The sequence below is a fragment of the Eleutherodactylus coqui genome, chromosome 2 (genome assembly GCF_035609145.1).
Source record: "Eleutherodactylus coqui strain aEleCoq1 chromosome 2, aEleCoq1.hap1, whole genome shotgun sequence".
NCBI classification, from domain to species: Eukaryota; Metazoa; Chordata; class Amphibia; order Anura; family Eleutherodactylidae; genus Eleutherodactylus; species Eleutherodactylus coqui.
Window position 1 is genome coordinate 104,574,995 of NC_089838.1, and position 19,186 is coordinate 104,594,180.

Here is a 19,186-nt window from a genome sequence, read left to right on the forward strand (position 1 = left end):
TCACCATTATACTGGGGGCCGCTGTGGGATGCCACTATTATACTGGGGGCCAATGTGGGTTGTCATTATTATACTGGGGGCCATTGTGGAATGTCACTATTACACTGGGGCCACTGTGGGTTGTCACTATTATACCGGGGGCCGCTGTGGGATGTCACTATTATACTGGGGGCCGCTGTGGGATGTCACTATTATACTTGGGGCCGCTATGGGGTGTCACTATTACACTGGGGGGGACGCTGTGGGATGTCACTATAATACTGGGGGCACTCCGCTCCCCCCCCCCCGCATGGTGCTCGGACGAGTAATCAGTTACTCGAAAAGACCGATGCTCTCTCGAGCATCAGCGTTAAACGAGCATGCTCGCTCATCTCTATTCAATACCAAATATAAGTGGGCTTTGTAGACAGGAAGGTGCTGAATATATTACGCTTCCCTGTAATTAATGTTTTTTGACAGGCCAGCAAACGAGCGGTGTTAGTTGTGCGGCACTAACATCACTGGATCCAGTTTTATCAGTGTATAAATAAACATTTTCGAACAGCAACAGTTTGAAACAATTTCTTTAATTATGTTTTTATAAATGAAGTAACAGTAAACAGATTTGGCCCGGCTTCTTACATAGAAGGATGCCGGAATATGAGTGAACATAAAAAAAGGCTGTTGCTTTGTAACAAACTTTTATAGTTGTTTTGTTCCCATAGTCAGACACAGAGATAGCTGGACAGGGGTGCTTACCCCCACAACATACTACTCAATATCAGATTACACAATACTCCTCCAAATCAGAAAAAAACCAAAACTACACAACTCTTATTCTCCCTTCAACTGCTAAAACAATAATCCCTCTATACCGGAACCAGCTTGTGGCTCCAGCGATTCCCAAATGGCTCCAGAAAGTCTACCACATATCACATGAATGAATTATCTGGCTGGGAAACTTAAGCCTCTGACATATATGCTTTATTCCGTTGCTCAGCTCCACCATAGAAGCCGAACAAGGGGACAGACAAGGGGAAAGACGGAAGCATTGGATCCGGCATGTCAGTCCTGAAGAGCACCACATAGACCCATTGACTAGAATTGGCTTCCATCTCTCCGGCATTGTGTGCCGGACCTGCGCCAGAGGCTCCGAACAGAGGTTGCAGTGCAAATGTTAGCATGCCCTAAAACAGTGTTTCTCAACTCCAGTCCTCAGGGACGCCCAACAGGTCATGTTTTCAGGATTTCCTCAGTGTTGCACAGGTGATGTAATTATTGTCTGTGCCTCAGACATTGGCACAGATGTTCGTACTATAGGATATCCTGAAAACTTGACCTGTTGGGAGTATGTTTTAGGGCAGTGTTTCTCAACTCCAGTCCTTAGGGATCCCCAACAAACCTGGGGCCCCTCGATTAAGGCCGGCGACACACTGGCAGATTTGCATTGCAGAATCTGGAGCTGGCGTCCACCTCTGGATTCCACATCAAATACAGCCCAAAGTAAAGAACTTTTTCCTCTAAAGAAGCAGAAATGAATTGCAATTTTCCACTCGTGGGGTGGAGATACCACATGGACAGCTTGGAAAATGGAAGATGTGTGACCCGCTGTCCTTCCACAATGATATTGTGGAAAGGTTGCAGATTCCACATCATTGCCTAAAGGAGACGCAGGAAAAGCTGGGATTTAAAAAAAAAAAAAAAAAAGTTAAATATTTTAACTAACAAACAAACAAAAAAAAAACTGCTGCGCACATCCGACAGCTTGCCATGTGGACCATCTGCAGTATAGGAAAAGAAAAAAAAGGCAGGTACACGTGGATGCCAGCCAGGCACAGAGTCTGATTCTGCTGCTGCCTCCCGCATGTGGAATCCAACCCAGTTGTGTGCATCCGGCCTAGTTTCCATACCTCTAATGCATTTCTGGATGCAATAACCTAACATGCACGCTTTACCATCCAAACTACATGAAAAGGACCTAAATTGTAGGTATATAAGCTCAACTAACCTGCAGTTACAAATGTAGCAAATTTTAACTGGAAAATGCGGTAAAAACCTCTGTACCACACTAACACATAAGCCATTGGAAAGCTATTGAAAGGCAAGTAAAGGGGTTGTACCAAAAGTAATTTTTATCACCTGTCCATAATTAATAAAGGTCTAATAGGTGGGGATCCCGAGAATGGGAGACGCATGCCCCCCTCTTCTTACCACTTTGAGTATGCTTCTCCCAGCCACAGTGACATCAGATTGAATGGAGCTATGGCTGAATATGTGCTGCCACTGCTCCATTCATTATAATGGAGCTGACAGAAATAGCCAAGTGCTTGTACTCAACTATCTTCAGTAGTCCTATTGAAAATTAATGGAGCGGCATTGTGCACACACAGCCATTGCTCCATTCACTCTTCTTCTTACTGCGGGGAAAAATCGTGTGGGGGAAGGGGGGGAGGGGGTTGCAACTAACCCACAGCGAGGAGGAGAGAGAAATGGGACCCCTATTCTCTCGGCAGTGAAACCCTCACTAGACTTATCACCCACCCTATGGATAGATGATAAAAGTAAAAGTGGCTGTCCAGTTGTAACGTTTGATAGCCTATACTCAAGAAAAGCCATCAGTAGAAAATCGGCAAGGGACTGCCGCCTGGGATCTCAACTGAATAGCTGATCTCTGGATTGATGGGCTCATGCTCCAAGATAATTTCTACAAGAAACAGGCAGCGTCTTTCTTATTGCAGTGGCCAAGCTTGATATTACAGGAAAAGTTCTTATTTTCTTCAGTGAGGACTTGGCCTGCAATACAAAGCTTGGCCACTGCAATGACAACGGAGCAGTCTGCTTCTTGCAGAAATCAGCTTAGAGAACAACTGATCAGTGAGGGTCCTGGGTGGCAAACCCCTACTGATCTACAATCGATGACCTATCCTAAAGAAAGGCCATCAGTAGTTTACAACCAGACAACCCCTTAAATTCTGGCATAACCGCTTTATGATAAGATAGCTTGTTGCAGCAAGTTATCACAGTTAATTTAAACGTTGCTACATCGGTAGGTCTTCTCTGGCCCCATTAGGGATATGCCCTATTTTAATTTCCCTGGTAGTCATTACCTGAAATATTGTGACTTATGAAGATCCAATATCTTGAATAGTCCACATGCTTCAATTTTTTTAAGACTCCACCAAATTAAAAAAAAAAAAAAAAAAAAAAGAATTTGGAGTGTGAATTGTTCCTACGAGCAACTGTATTGTTCTCCCTTAACCTTAACATCTGCTATGTGTAGGAGGGTCCATAAAACTAAGGCAGGACAAATCCCAGGAGTCACATAGTCAACAACCTAGAAATATTCTGCAAGCGCCCAGTTGAGTTATTGTTCGACTCCTGAATATCAGACTGTCTCTGGTAGTTGTACCGGCTACTAAACTGCAGTACTTTGTACAACCTACTGAAGTAGCTAGAATTATATACAGTTGCAAGAAAAAGTAAGTTAACTCCTTTCTGGATTTCTGCAAGGATTACTAATAATGTGTGTTTTTTGTTATTCAAGTCCCAACTATAGACCTATAAACACAATGCAATCTAACAACAGTTGTACTGTTCATGTCTTATTGAGACCTATAAAGTAAACAACCACAGTGCAGGGAGAAAGTAAATGAACCCACAGCAATCACCTGTGCCAAACATCTCTTGTAGTAGCAAATAAGATTTGAACAAAAGGTGGAGGAATTTTCTGATCACTTCTCCTGGCAAATTTATTTCAGTCCATTAATATTTCTGGGATGCTTTGTGTGAACAGCCCTCTTCAAGTGCCAGAGCATCTCGAAAGAGTTAAGGTTAGGACTGTGACTTGGCCATTCGAAGACATCTTTTTCAACCCTGTTTAGTTAGGTTTCTGCTTTGGATCATTGTCTTGTTGTATTAGACATGTCTCTTCAGCTTGAGGTCATGGATGTCTGCCCTTACATTCTCCTGTAAAATGGTTTGACAAGGTTTTTACTGTTCCATCACTGATCACAAAGCGTCTAGGCCCCGAGACAGCAATTCAGTCCCAAACCATGATACTCCCACCACAGATGGGATGAGGTTTTGGTGCTGAGCTGAAGTGTTCTTTTCCCCCCAGAAATAGCATTGTACATTTGTATTAATAGGTTCTCATTTGTCCGTAGTACATTTTCCCAGAAGCATTGTGAAACATCCAACATGAGGTTTTGGGCAAACTTCAGACAAACATTTTTTTTTTTTGTAGGACATCATTAGCTTACTTTGACATGTCCTTCCATGTACACTATTCGTGTCAGTGTTTTTCTAATAGTGGACACATGAACATACATTTTTGCAATCTGTAGAACCTTATAGGGATGGTGCTGTTGAATTCCTTTCTCACCTCTTTCAGGACTGTTGTGCTCTTGAAGTGATCTTAACAGCATACCAAGTCCTAAAGAGGTAGAAATAGTCCTGAATTTGTAGATAATTTGCCCAATTGCAGATTAATGTGCACCCAGTTCTTTAGCAATGCTTTTGTAGCCTCTTTCAGCTGTGCATCGAGGCATGGAACACACTAACCAGTCTTTCTTGACAATAGGCAATTTCTCAGTGACCAGGCTTTGTGTGCCTTTATTTAATGGGCAAAGCACCTGTAAAACCCTTACTTCTAATCTTATCTCCTCAATTAAAACAGCATGTGCCAATTAGCTCTTGAAGAATTAACAGAGGTTCACTTACTTTTTCTCCCTGCAATACAGATATTTATTCAATCTGCTCAATAAAAGATACAAACCATTCAACTGTTTGTATTATCGGTTTATTCTGTAGTATCTCTAATTGTGACTTAAGATAAATCAGACCACATTTTATTAGTAACTATTGCAAAAATCTACATAATTTCTGAGCATTCACTAACTTTTTCTTGCAACTATACCATTTGGCTTTTCATGCTGGGCAATAAACAAACAATATGTGCTACAAGACTAGAAGGATACTTGACCACAACAAAGTTTACTGTAGTATCAATTAGCTCTTGAATTCTTAGCTAATGCAGTACCTACCAACACACTCATAATCCTTCAACATGAAAAGCTGCTTTTGTTTGGAAAAGTCATATAATAAAAAGCCACAAATGCACCCAGACATCATAAAACATGTAAATCACATACTTTACGAGTACACGTAGGAGTAGCAAGCAGGAAAAGGAACATTTTCAATTTCTAAAATGGCTAAATAACACACTACCAATGCGAAAGACTGCAATATAGCAAATATAGTCCAAAAAATAAGTGTCACTCACACTCTTCGCTAATACAAAAAGAATATCTATAAAGCCATGTTCACACGATGTACAGTACTGGGCAAAAGTTTGAGGCAGGTGTGGATGAAATGCTGCAAGGTAAAAAAAAATAAATTTCAAAAACAGAAGGCATCGGACTCCAAATTTATTCTGCGGCAGGACAATGACCCCAGACACAGCCAATATCATAAAGAAGAACAAGGAGTCCTGGAAGTGGTGATATGGCCCCCACATACCTCTGATCCCAAGATAAGCAAGTCTGTCTGGTATTACATGGACAAAAAGAATGGTTTTGAGCAAGCTACATCCACAGATAATCTGTGGTCAGTTCTTCAAGATGTTTAGCACAACCTCCCTGCCGAATTCCTTCAAAAACCATTTGATGTGTCCCTAGAAGAACTGATGCCGTTTTGAAGATAAAGGGGGGAAAATCACACCAAATATTGCTTTGGATTTTTCTTCCGCTCATTCACTTCGTATTTTTTTGTTCTTTACTTTTAAAAATAAAGCGTCAATAGCTTTTTGCTAGTCATTCTGAGGCTGGTTTCACATCTGCGTTGGGACCTCCAGCCGGAAGCTCAGTCACAGATGCAGCTACAAAATCCGGGAAGAAAAAGCTCTGCATGCAGCACTTTTTCTTCCACCCAAAAGCCGTCCAGCTGGGCAAACGCTATTATAGGCAATGGGGTCCACGGTACTGGTGTATCTTGTCTCCATCAGAAATATGGGTGGAGACCTCCACAATGACAGGTAATGCCTCGTTACTACCCTGTTAAACCCCCCCCCCCCCCTCAGCTTACTAACAGCTCAGCTTTCCTACTGCATTCGTGTTTGTTTGCCTGCCAACACTCTCCTCTCAGATGTAGTGGGTCTTACCGCAGCTCATCACCGGCGGGTGGAAGAGAGACGGCACATGGTGCACACCCCGCTGCTGACACTCTCCTACCACTGTGCGCTCCTGCCTCACTGACAGGGGACCAGCTACTACTGCTGCAGGAGCAAGTCCTGTATGAAACACCGAGGCAACACTCACATCTGCGGGGTCGGATGGGAAATGAGACACTTACAGCAGCAGGCTGTCAGTCAATGGAGATCACGGACCTCGACGCCCCACTGAAGTTGCAGCCACAGCTTCAGTGCCGGCAGCAACCAGAGCTCAGGAGGGCATGTCTGCGGCAGCCAGACGCTAGGGGCGTTGCAGAGCTCAGGAGGGTACTCTGCGGCAGCCAATCAGCCGCTGGGGGTGTTGCTTTCGATTGAGGACTGGCAAACCCTGACATCCGGTGTCGACAAGATACACCAGTACCGAGGTCCACACAGCGCTGTTTGGTTGCATCCAGAGACGGAATCATTCAGCCGCAGGGATTCTCCTTACCTTCTCCGTTTGAGCGGATTTCCCAGCACAGGTGTGAAAGCAGCCTTAATTTGCTGCTTTTTTTTGTCCATACCTGCCTAAGGCCAGCTGCACACGGGCATATTTGCATTGCGTCAGCCTCTGGATTCTGCAGCAATTATTGCCTATAGAAAAATGCTTTTTACTGCACACGAGCAGAAATCAATTGCAATTTTCCACTCGCGGAGGAAAAATTGCAGCATGTTCCATTTTAGTGCGGTTTCCACACAGACGGCTTTCATTGAGGTCAATGGAAGCCGTCTGACCTGTGGCGTATCCGCAACAGCGCGGGAAAGCCTGTACTGCGCATGTCCGACGGCTCGCTGTGCGGACCATCCACAGTGCAGAAAAGAAGAAGAAATGAAAGGTACGCTGGGTCACCGGCCGGTCACAGGGTCGAATTCTGCAGCGGGTTCCTGCATGCAGAATCCTACCCGGTCGTGTGCCTAAAACTTCTTCAAAGTACTGTACACACCCATGATGTATAACAAAGTATACAAACATACTGTAATAGTTACATGTGTCTACAGGCCAAAAAAGTTCTATGCTTTGTCGAAAAGTTATATCCACAACAAAATTCAAAGGGCGGATCAATCCTTGTGAACATACAAACATGTCATATATCGGCCCGAAAAGTAAAAGCGTGCCCCAACTGTATCGCAAAATCTGATGTGAACAGAGCTTAAGATATGTTTACAGACTGTAAAAAACCTCCTTGGCAAACAGCAGGGATAAACATCGACTGAAGAAGACGTTCAGCTAGTAAAGACTTGTCTATATGAGAAAGATTCCAGGCAGTGACCGAACAGAGGTGTGTGGGATAGGTTGGAAAGCTAGCTATAACACCATGTATTTTTGTTAGCCATTAAAATGTATCATATCTACAAGATTACTTGGTTTCTCTTGCTGGAAACAATCAGACCTCCTGCCCAATATATACAGATACCCTTCTTCATAAATTGGCGAGTACTGTATAGACAATACAGGCAGAGGAGAAGTCAGAGGATACAGACAGGCGGGAGTTCTCCATGCCTCCAGAATTGCATAGTGCTCCTATTTCTCGCCTATCCTGCCATTTACTAGAAGTGTTACTATAAAGTATCAAATCCACTTTTAAAGCACTTTTATTACAAATAGTTGAGGAATAAATTCTGCCTGAATTCCGTCTTCCCTGGGAGGGTAAGCTGGACGCACGGACATCTGCTCCAATCATTTGCTCATCTAAACTAGGACTATACAAAGAACGCGGTTTGTTCTTTACAAGAAAATAGGCACGGCCAGCAGCGAGCACACGCCGTGCCACCCTCCATAGTGGTGCCAGCTGAAAAACTGCACTTCTGAAACGCTTTCTCTGTATTTTTCACCTCATCAGAGTTTTCCACGCCAATTTTCACAGAGAGTACGGTCCAAAGCCCTGACGGTGGTTAAACAGGTCATGGAGAGCCACTTGGCCATCACTCCTGTTACAACTATGACTCAACTCTTACATTTCTACAGCTGGAGGCATTCTGGGTCCTCAGCGTTACAGCTGGTGTCATAGGAAACACATTTATCAGCAGGAAAGGATTAGGGTCCTTTAAGACGAGCCGATTCCTGGATGACGTCACCGCTAACGGGCAAATGCATCTCTGGGTCGTTCCAATGAGAATCGTTCAGTCCCTGTATAAGCGGATGAGAAGGACGGAACGATTACCCTTTAAACCCAATGATGAACCCAATGAGCAATGATGCCTGCAGAAACTCAGCGACGAATGAGAAGCGAGCGATTCTCGTCAGTCGTTGGCTCACGTTTAGGCTGAACGATTATGGTTCACCTTCGCTTGTTCCATCTAAACGAAGCACTAGTCGTACCTTTTAATTAATACGAGGGGTTTATTTACACATGTCCAACGCGTTATACGCGTATTACTGCCGCAAAGAAGCGGTTTGTTGTCCAAGGCTACTCTGATTGGGATAGTGAAACCGCAGTCAGCAATGTTGGAGGTTATAGAGAGCTGTCTTTAGTCACTGACTTACATCAATAAGCCCACAAATAATATAGGTGTACTTCTCTTGATGTATACCAGTCATTAGCTATATCAATAGGCCTTTCCATCTTTGAGCTTACATGGAAAATTATAATTGAATGCACTTTCATGTGGAAGTAGGTATACACACAAAACAGGCCTCAAAAAACCTAGAAGTTTAGAAACACATAGCTTCTTTCTTGCCAAAATAGCGCCACCCCAATCCACAGGTTGTACGTGGTATTGCAGCTCAGCACCATTCCCTTCCATGAAGCTGAGTAACAATACCAAACACTTCCCATGGACAGGTGTGGCACTGTTTGTGCGAGAAACGGCTGTTTTTTTCTAATCCTGTCCAACCCCTTTAGGCCGGTTTCACATGGCCGAGATTCGTGTGTGAGACGTGCAAATCACACACCAACCCCATTGTTTTGAATGGGGTCATACACACAAGCGATTTTTTTCCTGCATCGCACCATAATGCGGGAAAAAAATTGCGGCACATCCCATCTTTGGGCATGCCCTCGCATCGCCCCTTGTTCTCAATGGGACCGGTGGCAGCATTGCATTGCATGATAGGTGCACGCAAGGTTTCCCATTGCAAACAATAGTAGAATCACTACTTCCCCAAAGTGATGCAAGACCAGGGGCGTAACTATAGGGGGTGCAGGGAATGCGGTTGCACCCGGGCCCAGGAGCCTTCAGGGGCCCATAAGGCCTTTCTTCTCCATATATGGAGCCCAGTACTATGAATAAAGCATTATAGTTGGGGGCCCTGTTACAAATTTTGCACTGGGGCCCAGGAGCTTCAAGTTACGCCTCTGTGCAAGACGTTTTTGATACAAAAGCAGCTCTCATCTGCAGCGAAACTGCATGTTGGGAAGCGCAATATTGGATAGTGTTTCGTAGCCCGATATCGCGCTCGCCGTGTGAAACTAGCCTTAAAAGGGGTTGTGCCAAGAGCACCATATTACCTATGAAGGCACTGATCCCCATAACATGCATTTCATCCAGCTTCATCAGGAGGCATCTAAAAAACACAGGGGGGACTTACAAACTCCCTACAGATGTTGTCCTTGGTCAGATTTGAACCTAGGACTCTAGCCCTGCAGGGCAACAGTGCTAACCACTAGACCACCATGCCACCTGAGAAAGCTGGTTGAATCCAGGGTTGCAGGGATAGTTTTCTTCGCAGGTAATATGTTTCTGATCTAATCTGATTATTTCCCATATAAACTTGCATATTTTCTTTCTCATAGTAAGGACTCACACACGAGCGTTTAACACATATTGCAGGTGCGGGTTTTGCGTGTCTAATGCACAGTAATACACGGGTCTGACTGATTTCCGCCAGCTGACCGGCTTTTTCCTTCGATGCTTTGAGCCAGGGGTTCCGTCTGAAGGTTCCGTCGCAGATATGAAACCTACTTGTACAAATTCTGATGCAGACTTGACAATGCATTTCATCCTTTGCAAAGCCAAGAATAAACTCCTCACCTTCCCATAACAGAACACAGCAAGCTGTGGACTCCCGTCTACGGTACGCCCTGGGAATGAAGTTCTGAAAACCCCATTTCCTTGAATTGCCGTGTAATTAGCTGCAGATATTTGGTGTGAAGTTTGACCAGAAAAATCAGCAAACTTCTCAATGAATCTAGTTTTAGTGTTTCCACTAGGGGAGAGACTACAATGTAACCTGCCACGTGCTCCGTGGTCCGTCCGACAGGAAGCAGGGCGCATTATTTGTTCTTCTGATGTGCTTGTATACTCCATGTTTCACAGCATAATCTGCTGTAATGGAAGGGAAGGAACTGTTGGAGATAAAGCCATCAGTAGAGGATATATTGCCTCCAGAATCGGAAGGATTTCTCCTTTGGGAATATGTTGATTTTTTCTACGAGCTATAAACGTTTCTAACTCCATCAGTGTTATTACCATCTCCCTCCACCGCCCGATATATAGCCACGATCTGTGACCATTAGCACTTTTGTACTCCCAAAACCATAAAGAAGTCATATAAAAAACAAGCAAAAAAACATATATATAAAATTAATTAATCACAAGCACATACATATGCATACCGTCTATCCCATAGATGCATGCATACACATAGTGTATACATGCCTACCCCTCAGCTCACCAATAGTCTTCTGGGCGGTGCTGCAGTGGTGACTAGTTACGGTGTCCTCACTGTTCCCACACCCATTCTGCCATGTCCCGTCAGTGGTGTCTCCGCTGAAAGGGCCGTCAATCAAGACAAGACTAGGTGTGCACACTGCGACAGTCACCACTGCAGCACCACCGCAGCCCTCTTGGTGGCGCACTGTGCTTTTATATAGTCTGATGCTGGTGGTTTAAGGGGAACCATGTATTCATACCGCACTCACTAAAGGCACTTCTACACTGGGTGATTATCGAATTCGGGCACTAATCATCCCATGTACAGGCAGCCACCGACAGGTAACTAAGCAAGAAGTCGCTCAACTGTCGGCGTTGCTTGGTTTTTAGCTCACCTAATAACCATGTCGCTCTGCCTCCATTCACTTGCACTGTGTAAAGCATGGGGGTGATAGTCGGGTGGAGCCCTTGGGATGGCTGTTGGGTGCTCAAGTGTCCAACAGTCGCCCCATGTAAAGGTGCAACATAAAGTAGTAACGGACACGCTGATTTCAGTAGTCTGTGATTTTTTGGGTAAGGTTTCATAAATTGCAAACACATAGTAAAGCCGAAGTACCTGGGGAGAGATCCGTCCGGCTTAATCATGAGGCATGGCTAAGCCTGCCCAGCTATGGCGATTGACACTTTTCTCAGTATGTAATGGAATAATGAGAAAAGTGACAATGACAGCGAGCAGGGTTGGCCGTGCCCCATGAAAAGGCCAGACCCATCTCTCACCGAGCGTTGTAGCATCACTATATAGGTACTTGGAATCTACCACATTGGCCCAGAAGTGACAGTTAGCGGTCTGTCACCACTGCATGGAGCCCTAAGTGAGGACAGAATGCCTGAAAGGTTTCCATTATTAACACAAACCTTCATACATGGTCTTCCCCCTCCTTCACAGTCTGTGCAGAGTACATGACGCCCATACACCCTTGGCACAAAGGCACCCTGGCTGCGGCTATGTCACATACACTCATGTGGTCACGTGTTTGACTCCATTATTATCCCCGAAATGACAAGAATCTGTAAATTAGAAGACATTGAATAACAATTCTTCCCTGTTCTAAAGTCTGCCCCAGTAATAACCATCCATATTCCTATATCACCAACATACTCTGCAGCATAGCAGTATGAGAGCAAGATGTGTCTCTATATTAGACATAGCGATACCAAACTGGCTGCCAACGTGTCTCGTGGTGCCCGCATATTTGTTGGCAGATGTCCCCTACACACCCATAGAGAACAAAGGGGCTGTTTTCTCGCACAACTAGAACGCCGCCGGGCACTGTGTGCAATTTAATAGTGTTTCTAGATCTCGCCTGCAGGAATAGATGGGACGTTTGTGGTGTAACTCATGCTTTTCAATGTATTTAGGTAACGAGAATGTTCCAGGAAGGGGTTTCTATGGAAAACTGCAGAGGTACCATATGGACTAATGCAAGTAGGGCTGTACTCACTATTGCAGATGGTCCATTGGAGTCAAACATCTCCGGAATGGGAGTTCAGCTTCACTTTACGAATAGGAATTTGCTAATATCTGGCTGCAACAAGTGTGAATATGTCGCTCAGGAAATCCTTGCCGCCTTTGATGTAAAAACGTTATGTACAACACAAGACATAAATGGGAGAGGGAAGTCTAATGATGGAGCCAAGAGAACAGCTGGGGAGGAGAAGAATAGGAGATGTCAATACCACAGCATGCAGCCACCTAGGGGCTGTAGACCATTGACAATGTGTCCAGGCTGGGCATAGAGCATGGTTGTGGTAAGCGTAGAATGCTGCGCCGAATCCAGCAAGCTTTACAACAAAGTTGTATTCTTCTGCAATAAAGTGTAAGACAAGGGGAATGCCATCATATTACAGACCTTCACGTCTCACCATGCTTATGTCTCCTAGCATACAGTAGCTTACGCAATTCGCACCATTAACCCCAGTGATCATTCAAATAAACCTTTACACGGAACGGTCATCATACGGATTCCAGCGAGAATATAATATAATCATTCTGTATAATTGCATCCAATGGCTGATCCACCAATGAGAAGTCTTTCTGCATTGTTCTGTGTAAGCAAGCAGTTCAGTTATGAAGGACTGCCCGCTTACTGCGGATGGAGGCAAGCCGGCCGGCTGGCACGATTCCTGGCCCGGCTCCACCTCCATTCAGTCAGAGAAGAACGCTCCTGTGTGCTCAATTGCCTTTTTCTGACTTGACAAAAAGTTGCACCTTTTTGTGCACGCCTAATTGGCGCCTTGATTTTTATGCCACCCTAGCCACTTTTTTTTCCAAGTAGAGGGGGAAGGATGACAATGTAGTTTTAGGCCGCCTGCAGACGGGCGGGTCGGATCCGGCTGCGAGGATTCTCACCGCGGGACCCGACCCGAGCGCCTGCAGAGAGCAGCGCGTACTCACCCGCGCCCACGGGGCCGGCTGTTTGATGTGCAGGCTTGTCGGGCAGCCGGCGCATGCGCAGACCGGAGCGGCGGCCGGGTAGTGACGTTTCTGTGCGGGGCTCTGCGAGTCCCGCAGAGAAATAGAACATGCAGCGGTTTGTTTGCCACGCGAGATTTCACGCGGACAAACCGCGGCCGTATGCCTAGGATTGCGTTTGCTAATGCAATCCTACGGCAGCTTCCGAGGGTGGAAATTTCGCAGGAAATCCCACAGCAGAATTTCCGCCCATCTGCAGGCGGTCTTATACTGTAATTTTTCTTTTATTTATTTTTGTAACTATTTTTTTTTACCATTTATGTCCTCCATGACATCATATAAGACCTCTGGGGATCATTGTCATTGTTTTTTCTTTTTTAATTTTTTTATTTGACACTTTTCCACTGTAACTGGGGCATCCATAGGAGCCCCCTGTTACAGGAAGAACATCCCCTGTAGTGACAATAGTCACTGTGAGAGCTGATCAGGGTCTGTAAGGGCTCTGCTGCAACAGGGAGCACCCGGTAATAATTCCACCTTTTTAGTACATAGCGCTCATTGAGTAAATCTGCTACCGGCAGGGATTAAAGCCCAGGACCAAGCGCCATATATTTACCACGCTCAGTCCTTAGGGATTAGTACATCTTCCCCAAAGCGTTTTGCTATTAATTTCTATAGCACAAACAGAACAGATATGATGGCATAAACCAATGGAAGGCGAGAGCGGTTCAATTATTGCAGGTCACTGGGAGATCAAAGAAAATAGCAAAATACATAAGAGACACACTGGAGACCAAAATAATTCTGCATCTGTCCTAATGGAGGATAGTCCCATGGGGCCCCACAGTTACGTCTTACACACCTCCTTTTTATTATAGGAGGATTTATAAAATAACATTGTAACCTTAGGCACAATGCAGAAGAGCACAAAATCAGGTCTCCTGCAACCTCCCCAGGGTGGGCCAACAACTGGCCAGTGTCCGTCACTCTGGACCCCCACCAACCAGCTGTCTGAAGACTCTGTGGCACTTTCACAGGCATGTGATGCCCGATTCCTTGATCACATGGCCCAAGTCAATGGGCTGCCATAGAAGACACAGCCACTACACAACGTACGGCGCTGTGCCTGGCATAGACTGAAGGGGCCACGCAACTGTTACTTCAATCAACAGATCGGCGGGGATCCCAAGTACTGAACGACCATCTATCAACTGTCGATGACCCATCCTGAGGAAAAGTGAGTGGCACTTAGCAGGAAGGGTGGCATCTTTACAGACTGATGTTTCCTATCGTTTATGCAAGAAACTAACGTATATTATAGCACAGATTGAATTTCTTGCTCGCACTGCAAAAAAATTCAGTAAACAAAGCATTATTCCAGGCCATTTTTATTTTTGATCGGCTGGAGTCCGCCATATGTGACCCCGGAGGAGGCATCTCCAGATTTAGATTACTACTGGCAGGTCAAGACAGTAAATCTCCCCTGCTTTTTGAGCTCATTAGGGTACAGCTATGAACTGACTGCAAATATTGTGACATCAGCACTCCTTCTCTCATCCGGACGGTGCACCGTCCATAGGTAGCGATATGAAGCCACGGGGAATCAGCACAGTCTCCAAACAGAAAAACAGAAGCCTTGTTTCAATTATATTAACCCTTTCCAATCCAATTTTGGATTCAGGATTTCCTAAAAGGCTTTCTCTGTTTGCTGTTATACAACGGTGCCATCTGCTGGCTAAAGCCAGTGTGTGTGCACCAGAGAGGCTCCGACAGCGATGTGGCTGACAATAGACGTTAGGAATACCCTGTCGGACATCTTCTGACATTGGAGCTGTACAAGCTTCAATCAGAATGTAGGAAGATGTAAGACACTGGATTGGAAAGGGTTAAAAACATCAAGAATGCCAGGCAAGAAAACAGGGAAAAAGATAACAAGTCTCAGGCCAATGCCATGGGCCTTACTCATGGTTCTTATGACTAAGGGCCATGTGGTTGGTTTGAAACACATAAGCATCTTTTTCCCTGCTTCCCTGCCCAACATTCTTGATGCTTTTTAGGCCGTAGTAGGGGCGCAGAAGCTGTAACTACGAGACCAGAGGGTCCAACAGCCAGTCCATGTGTGCCGGCTAGACACAGCATACTCACATGCATTGGTAGGTCTTATTTCTCGCCTGTGAACAGGGCAGAAATTGGGCATGGCATGAGTTATTTCATGTGGACTGTAGGTCCATGTGTATATCCTCATAGGCCTATAACGGGGCGTGTTCTGTACATGGGATTACACGGACAGCACGTGGCCCCAAAATACACCAGGCTAGTATAATGAAATTAAAGTTGCTGTTTTTGTTGCTTAGTGGATAAATGTTACACTCCTCATCACTTCAGGATCTCCGACACATCCTCCATAATGCCGCGGCCCCACTGGTCCCTCTAGAAGTTAGAGGGTTAAACAATACTACACACCTCTGACAGGTAGATTTGTACTTGGGATCTTTGACCACATTAGTATGCAGTTTTAACTCTCTCTTTCCCAGACTTAGAGCCTGTCTTTCCCCCATGCTTTACACTGCAGTTCAGTCAAACACGTGCCTGAGGATCGCAATTTCACAGAAGTAATGCGCAGCATTTTTGAATGAAAACCGCCTCGCATCTGCATGTGAAACGCCCAATATCGCGCTCACCTATGTGAACGTAGCCTTAGGGTGCCTTCACATTGGCGATCGCGATAACTGCAGTTTTTTTAACGCGATTGTCAATGGGACTTTCTAATGTTAAAAACACATCGCACAAAAATCGCAAAGCACAAACTTGCGATTTTTGTGCGATGTGTTTTTAACATTAGAAAGTCCTATTGCCATTTGCGTATAAAAAACCGCAGTGATATCGCGATCGCAAGTGTAAAGGCCTATTAGTATGGGAAATGCATGTCACTCTGGTGGCGTACAGATGGTAAGGCGCTCGATGTTCGGCGGTATGGTGCCGTCATGCCCGCTTCTAGGGTAGAACACCTCTGTGATAATCCATACAACACAGCAAGAACTAAACGGATATAAACTACAAGCAACTAAACCAGCAGAGACAAGACGCCGCCAGCCTGGGACGGCCGCACGTACACTGCGCCAAATAATCCTCAGCGAGGGGTATTCCTGGATTTCCTCAATAAAGCTGTTTGAAGGGGGATTAACTCCTAGTATGCCGGGGGATGGCAGTTAGTGTCATTCTTTGTACTACAGAAGCTCCAAAGAAAAAAATAACAATCAAACTTCCCCCTAACATATTATAAAGCAGCCATTAATTACCCCCGCGCTAAATGTCTTCCCCGTTATCGATCGGCAGTACGGTGGTGGAGCAGTTTGTCACCAACGTTAGGGTAGGTCCCCCAGCAGGTCACTAATGAACCGCACAGCAATCAATCTCGCTGTCCTAAGTTAGACTACAAATCCTGTAACCCCCAGGGCTCAGTATGTGCCACCCTGTACCCATCCCATGCCCGCCATCCCTTTACCTCCACATATCATAACTATATCCAGCTAAAGAAAATCCACCGTCAGCTCCGTCACCTGCCAAGTCAGAGTCAGTCTGCAATTAGGAGGATTAGTCTGCCGCACGTTGGCGAACACACCCAACCGTAATGCCGTGTTTACACTGAGCGATCGCCAGTAAGCAGAAGCGTTACATTGTTACCTGCAGAACCCGCTATGCCCCATGTATGTCTATATGCGGCGTACTACTATGTGCCATGTATGTCTATATGCAGTATGCTGCTATGCCCCATGTATGTCTAGATGCGGCATACTGCTATGTCCCCATTAGATGCGGCAAGCTGCTATGTGCCATGTATGTCTATATGCGGCTATGTCCTCCTAGATGCGGCATGCTGCTATGTGCCATGTATATCTATATGCGACGTGCTGCTATGTGCCATGTATGTCTATATGCAGTATGCTGCTATGTCCCATGTATGTCTATATGCGACGTGCTGCTATGTGCCATGTATGCCTATAAGCTGCTGTGTCCCCCTATATGTGGCGTGCTGCTATGTGTCATGTATGTCTATATGCTGCTCTGTCCCCCTATATTCGGCATGCAGCTTTCTGCCATGTATGTCTATAAGCTGTTCTGTCCACCTATATGCGGTGTGCTGCTATGTGCCATGTATGTCTATAAGCTGCTCTGTCCACCTATATGCGGTGTGCTGCTATGTGCCATGTATGTCTATATGCTGCTCTTTCCCCCTATATGTGGCATGCTGCTCTGTCCACCTATATGCGATGTGCTGCTATGTGCCATGTATGTCTATAAGCTGCTCTGTCCACCTATATGCGGTGTGCTGCTATGTGCCATGTATGTCTATATGCTGCTTTTTCCCCCTATATGTGGCATGCTGCTATGTGCCATGTATGTCTATATGCTGCTATGTGCCATGTATGTCTGTATGCTGCTCTGTCCCCCTATATGCGGTATGCTGCTATGTTCCATGTATGTCTATATGCTATGTCCCCATTAGATGCGGCATGCTGCTATGTGCCATGTATGTCTCTATGCTGCTATGTCCCCCTATATGCGGCGTGCTGCTATGTGCCATGTATGTCTATATGCTGCTCTGTCCCCCTATATGTGGCATGCTGATATGTGCCATGTATGTCTATATGCTGCTCTGTCCCCCTATATGCGGCGTGCTGCTATGTGCCATGTATGTCTATATGCTGCTCTGTCCCCCTATATGTGGCATGCTGATATGTGCCATGTATGTCTCTATGCTGCTATGTCCCCCTATATGCGGCGTGCTGCTATGTGCCATGTATGTCTATATGCTGCTCTGTCCCCATTAGATGCGGCGTGCTGCTATGTGCCATGTATGTCTATATGCTGCTCTGTCCCACTATATGCGGCGCGCTGCTATGTCCCCCTATATGTGCCATGTATGTCTCTATGCTGCTATGTCCCCCTATATGCGGCGTGCTGCTATGTGCCATGTATGTCTATATGCTGTTATGTCCCCCTATATGTGCCATGTATGTCTCTATGCTGCTATGTCCCCCTATATGCGGCATGCTGCTATGTGCCATGTATGTCTATATGCTGCTATGTCCCCATTAGATGCGGCATGCTGCTATGTGCCATGTATATCTATATGCTGCTATGTCCCCATTAGATGCGGCGTGCTGCTATGTGCCATGTATGTCTATATGCTGCTATGTCCCCCTATATGCGGCATGCTGCTATATGCCATGTATGTCTATATGCTGCTATGTGCCATGTATGTCTATATGCTGCTATGTCCCCCTATATGCGGCGCGCTGCTATGTGCCATGTATGTCTCTATGCTGCTATGTCCCCATTAGATGCGGCGCGCTGCTATGTGCCATGTATGTCTATATGCTGCTATGTCCCCCTATATGCGGCGTGCTGCTATGTGCCATGTATGCCTATATGCTGCTCTGTGCCATGTATGTCTATATGCTGCTATGTCCCCATTAGATGCGGCGTGCTGCTATGTGCCATGTATGTCTATATGCTGCTATGTCCCCATTAGATGCGGCGTGCTGCTATGTGCCATGTATGTCTATATGCTGCTATGTCCCCATTAGATGCGGCATGCTGCCCACTTGTAGCTCTGGCTGATAGCAGCAGGATGTGACCGCGGGGTGACACCCGACGACCCCCGGCCTCCCCTCACACAATGGCCACTCACATAGTGCTTGTTGGGGATGCGCCGTTTCTGCACGTTCTGCACGCTGACTTGCAGGATGCTCTTCCTCGGCATGGCTGCGGCGGCTCACAAAGGGGAGGATGGCGGCGGCGGGGACCGGAGCTCCTTACATAGGCGGCTGCTGGCTACCAGGACAGAGCGGCTCCGTCGGCCGGTTCAGCGCCCAGCTTGTCTCCTTTCTTCCCTGAGCGCCTCTTCCCTCCCTCCCCGTGTGAGGAGGAGC

At 45.9% G+C, this 19,186-nt stretch overlaps 1 protein-coding gene across 1 annotated transcript in view; it reads right to left on the minus strand.

Moving 5' to 3' along the window:
• The window catches only part of SH3PXD2B (SH3 and PX domains 2B), a 144,986-nt gene extending 125,827 nt beyond the window's left edge, over positions 1-19,159 (minus strand). The window contains exon 1 of the mRNA XM_066591284.1: positions 18,946-19,159. Within this exon, the coding sequence (XP_066447381.1) occupies positions 18,946-19,017 (72 nt within the window). The 5' untranslated portion in view covers positions 19,018-19,159. The remainder of the gene's footprint in view (positions 1-18,945) is intronic.
• Between the last annotated feature and the right edge of the window lie 27 nt (positions 19,160-19,186).